The 5,997-nt window shown below is 31.7% G+C and overlaps 1 protein-coding gene across 1 annotated transcript in view; it reads left to right on the forward strand.

Moving 5' to 3' along the window:
- Positions 1 to 3,328: 3,328 nt before the first annotated feature.
- The window catches only part of LOC121314536 (transcription factor AP-2-alpha), a 15,840-nt gene continuing 13,171 nt past the window's right edge, over positions 3,329 to 5,997 (forward strand). The window contains exon 1 of the mRNA XM_041247923.1: positions 3,329 to 3,417. Coding sequence (XP_041103857.1) covers positions 3,385 to 3,417 — 33 coding nt within the window. The 5' untranslated portion in view covers positions 3,329 to 3,384. The remainder of the gene's footprint in view (positions 3,418 to 5,997) is intronic.

Genomic DNA, 5,997 nt, shown 5'->3' on the forward strand with positions numbered 1-5,997 from the left:
ATACACCCACATTTTGTTCTAAAGGTTGTATGAGTTACTTTCATTAAAAAAAAAAAAAGCATTCACATACAAATCAATGTGAAAATGACAATAAAACACGCATTTTCTCAAAGATTTCCAAAACACCCTTCCATGTACCAAAAATGTATTTTGTTTTCTCAAAAATGCGATTCTTGTTTTTTTTGTTTGTTTTTGTTTTTCCTGGTGATTAACATTAACAAAACTTTGCATGTATGTTAGAGGTTATTCTTTTCAAAATAAACTTAAAAAGTGAATACGTCATTTGCAATTTTCAGTATAATAACCAGATCACAATTACGCGGATCGTTCTTAAAACATTTTTTCACACATCACATTAATGCAATATATAGACGATACTGTGTAAGCATTTTTGTATCTGTCTATTGCTAGATTGTATAATTATTCAAACCCATTTGGGAATAGTTTTTTTTTTTCTCTCTCTCGATATTTATTTTTCAGCTTTAAGTAACACGCATTCCACGCAGTGCAGAGTTTCTTTATATGTATACCTTTCTTCTAGAACACGGTCTTTTGCTAACAGCTTGTAAATGTCCCTTTGGGCTGTTGAGTGACTAATATAATGTTGGAACTCATTTTAAACGTAGGCTATACCTGCATGAAGTAAAATGATAAACAACAAATATTTTAGTTTTTAAAACTGTCTGACGGGTGTGTAAAACCACGTGTGTATTTACATTAATAACAATCACTGAGCCTTACGGGTTAACTAAGGCTTTGACAAGTTAACTTTGTAATTATGTGTCAAATAGGACATACACAAACTGCTGCACATTATAACATCTTTGAGTGTGACTTTCATTAGTTCACTTCAGGGCAGAATAAGATTACCATACTGGAGCAAGTTTTTAAAAACATTATATTGTGTTTGTATACATACAGTTCATAGAGACAAACCACTTTTGGCTGCTTATCTACACACACACACACACACACACACACACACACACACACACACACACACACACAGCACACGCACACACACACAAAATGCTTGGTCTATATATTAGGCTACTAATTGTACAGAATAAATACATTTATGTCTCAATACAGTACAAGGACCTGAACATGCATTAATTTATGTACACATGCGTGCTGTTCAATTAAACAAACGCAGGATGCTGTGTTTGTGATGCATGCAATCGTCTACAGTTTGGACAGTGGCTACAAATGATGTGGACAATTCGCAAAATCCGACTGAATAGTGTACATCAATTCAACAGACGCAATTTCCAACATCCATGTTTTCTTATGAGGTTATTTATTATTTATTATTCCTCGTACACATCATCCGGATTTAAAAAGGACTTAAAGTTATTAATGTGTTTGTTGGTACTGTTCATCGAAACAAGTACAAGTATGATATATATATATATATATAGCTATATATATATATATATATATATATATATATATATATATATATATATATATATATATATATATATAATGATAAACGGTATTGTGCCGTTTAAGCGCTGGGAGTAGATTTAATGTACCAGTATTTCATTAGTTTCAAAAACTTGCCATTGAAAAAGTGTTTTTAATAATTGCTGTTTAACAATTTGGAAGCGACATTTTCAAAAGGACACAAAGTGTACACACCTTTGCAACGTGTTGCTTCCAATAATATTAATATATTGTACTTTGCATAGTGGGATACTGTACAGCATGTTATCTGTTATACTTTTGCATTGGTTGGAAGTGTTTATATGCTAGACGTGTAATTTGAATCTAAATGTATAAAGTTACTTGAGCGTGGGTTTATGAAGTGTGAATCGTACATTTCATGCTTCATTACACAAAATAAGCACCTCCCTGTGTGTATCTGTGTAGTTCAAAATATCAAAGGAGAATTTAAATATTTTTTCAAGGCTTCTGCTTATTATCATTTTTTAAGCATTTAGTACACAACAGACAATTATGAAGTAATTACCGAAACGGATATATTATCCAAGAAATGCTAACTATTATTTTGCTGTATTAATTCACAAAATTGTACATATAATTTATTGTATGGTGCATAGTCCATGCCAGATTTGTTATTAACAGTATAGGCCTACTGTAACACATGACAATGCACAATAAAAGACACATGTAGTTATTATTATTATTATTATTATTATTATTATTATTATTATTATTATTATTATTATTATTATTATTATTTTTATTATTACTACTACTACTGCTTCTGCTGCTGCTGCTACTAGTTTAATTTACAGAATACACCACAGTAATTGGTCTTATAATATGTATGTGTACAATAAAGCATAATATTAACATTTATACAATTATTTTATTTACAATGCTTACAATTCTATGACAAAAAAGAACACTTCGCTTAAACACCAATGGTATTCTACAATACATTGAATTGCTATATGTTGGTGCAGTTTCTTTATTTGCAAATAATTTCTTGTTTGGGCAAGAAAGTTCAGTTTCTTCCCTGCTTCCAACGGTTAAAAAACAATACGTCGTCAGAAAAATGAAAACGGGGTAGAGATTAGAAAGATGATCCTAAGGAATTCCGGAGAAAGTAAAAAACTAACAAAAAGTATTAATACCCTGGAGTCATGGGATTAAACTATTCACTTAATGGATATTGTTGAAGAGGGTGAGATTTGTTTTTAAGACACAAATAAAGCGAAAGAGCTTTTTTATATTTAAAAGAAATATTTATATTGCATGTTGTCTTAAATGCACGACACTGTTTTCGTTTAAAATAAATAGTCTGTGCGGCTCTTAAACTCACCGCATGGAAACGGAAAAGTTTAATATCAGATTTAAGTTGTTTTTTGAAAGAAATAAGGTAGGAACACGATTTATTCATTTTACAAACACAAGAATAAAAGTGACGTATTTTTGGCACCCACTGCTGCTATATAACTACACAACTTTTTCTTTCATTAAGTATCCTTATGATTGAGAGTGTATTCTGTTGAAATCCTTTCCTCGAATCTTTCAGTAATATTTTACCGTTCTCTTGAACGCTGGTTTCCTTCTATTTAAGAATTAATGCCCACCTATACTTGCCTTATATAACTGACTAAAGGTTCAAAACAGCGTGCAACTCCTTTTTCATGACTGAGATGCAGTTAAGTGAGGAAAACGCAGTATTGCACCATAAGACGAATCCGTCATTTGCTAGGACAGGTATTAGTTTAAAAAGTTGGGTCGAAGTTTTGCATTATTTGTAAAATGCGCACGCGCAACCAGGTGGCACCCAACTTTGTATGACAAGGTGAGATGTTCCTGTTCAGGTAAACAGAGAGATTTTCTTACAGATCAGAGGATCATTGAGATCACACGGTGCATGATCAGCCGCAATAGGAAGGCAAAAGGATGTCAATGCTTGCAAAAATGGGAGACTGGCAGGTATGTATGTTCAATTAAACTCGACTGAAAGCATTGAAAGTGGAAATAGGTCTATAATTACTCATGTCTGACTATACAGAGAACTATTAAATATAATGATGGGTTTCACATTTTGTTTGGGCATTGTTTTCAGAAACTTCATTAACGCCGGTTCAATATTTTAACGAACTATCCTATCAATCCTGGCCATGGTGTAGTCAAACACAATTACAAATAGTTTCATAAAAACTAAAAGATTGTCGAAATTAATTTTATTCCTGTCTACATGATAACATTTGGGCTATGAGTCTGTTTAATCAACATGTCATCAGACAAATTTTAGATTAATAGAAATAGTACTTTGCACTCAATTCAAATTGCATTCAATGTTTTCTTAATTAATAACCTACACTGCAAAATAAAACAATCATACCACCTTGTTAATGACAGTTGGGTCAAACTAATTTGTTTCCAGTTAGCATTGTGTCAATTCGTTATAATCCTACCCCTATGCATACAACTTGTAAATATGGTGTATCTAAAACTGCACAAGAAATAAACAGAACAAAACAGAACGTCTATCTACTGCTCATTGCACTAAAAAGCGAAACAGAAATAGAATGTCAGCCAACGCTATTCAAAGTTTCGGAAAACTGTTTTGCACCTGTTGTCACTTGCTGAATGAGACTTAGTAGTAGTCCTCCTAGTCTTGGAGATACATATATTTCAAATAAAGTTTTAAGCTGTACAAGTCAATCTTTCAGAATATGTGTGCTTTCAAATGGCTCGAGATGTTACGCGATCATGGAAATTAAAAAAATAAGGATTCACGATATGACTGCATAACAGTAAAATGCGAATCAGTTGGTCTATATTGTTGCAAGGAAGTACATTTATGAATTGAAAAGTGAAAATATAATGTATATTTAAATCTATTAAATAAGACGGGTATAGGTATCCCCATGCAACTGATATAGCATGGGATCTTGTGAGGGCTAATGAAGTGTTTAAGATTATATATTTATATATTTATTATATACGTTATTATAGTATTAGTATATATATAGTATATATAATATATATATAATATATTTAGATCTCGGAAAAGACACGTGATAACATAATCAGTGATTTTTATGCAAAACCTAATAGCATATTCTTTAAGTACTTTTTTGAAATCAGAATTGGCCTAACATAAGAAATATGGAACTAAACTAAGTTAACTAAATTAAACAGTTAGGTAAATAATCAATCAAATATTGCAATTAAATGTTTATTGATTGTACTTATTATGAATCTCTGAGTCGAATTTGAAATGTTTTAATATATTTAAGGTAATTGAATTTTGTGGATTTGTATATTTTATATACTTTTATGCTGCATTCGTTTAAATGTAAACCATCATATCTTTCTAATAATTCTACACATATTAGGCCTTGCTTGTTAAATGACTGTTAGAATTCAAATTTGAAATTTTCAGTGAGTGAACTTCTGAGAAAATATTAGTTTTAAACTATTCCACGGACGTTTTAACACGATTAATTGAGTTTCTTATGGCCTTAATTAAAGACAACAGGTTTTGATGTTTTGATGCTGCTCCACCAAAAATGGTAATTAAGTTTACTCCAGACCAACGCCTATATTCTGGGAAAGGCTACACGTTTCACAGCAATCATCCCAGAGAGCTGGCTATATCTAATGAGCTTACATGATCACCTCTGTTCAAATGCTGCATTCAAATTTAACTAGTCATTTTGTTGTGTTAATTATGTATATAAAAATCAGGCGCGTCCGACTTGGCGTTGGCGCTAGCCCCCAAATGTTATTTTTACAGTTGAAAGGTTTATTCTAAACACCGTTTGAACCTCACTGGGGGTAAAACAACAGTTTACTCGCATGTCATTTAAAGAAGCATAATCAGGTATCATAGCTGGGAAGAGAACAATGCAGCGCATATCAGATACTTACCATAACAGATGAAAAATATTAAGCCTCTTGCTTGGAATTATAACTTTTTTTTATAGTGCATAGCCTATAATTAACACACACACACGCGCGCGCACAATTTCCAGTCAGACAAAATTCCACACATGGTGAAAGTCGACAACAAACTTTTTTTTTTTTTTAAATGTATATTTATTTCTTAAAAACTTGTGTATATGTAAAAATGCATTATCATTGTCAAGATATACTGTGTATAAATTGCAGCCATGCAACTACCATATAGTGCTTACTTTCTGCTTTAAAGACAATAAAGAAAAGATAAAGCTGGGCTAACAGGAATGTAACATAGATGTGGATTCTTTAATATTGAAATACATTTAACTTAAATGTGTTTATGTCATGTGTAGGTTGCATATGCTTTACTGCTGTAACAGAGCCAGGTGTATCAATACATCACAATCAGGAGCCTGCATAGGAACCCATGGAGATTGCTATAATGTGCTATAAAACATTTATTGATGAGACCTTACTGTTTTACCTAATACAAATTCAGCTTTATCAAGTATAGTTTATGAGCAATGATAACATGGATACAGAATTTATCCCTAAATGTTTAGGTTGTGCATTACCAATGGGCCATAAGTGTATAAATATAAC

The sequence above is a fragment of the Polyodon spathula genome, chromosome 4 (assembly GCF_017654505.1).
Source record: "Polyodon spathula isolate WHYD16114869_AA chromosome 4, ASM1765450v1, whole genome shotgun sequence".
Classification (NCBI taxonomy): Eukaryota; Metazoa; Chordata; class Actinopteri; order Acipenseriformes; family Polyodontidae; genus Polyodon; species Polyodon spathula.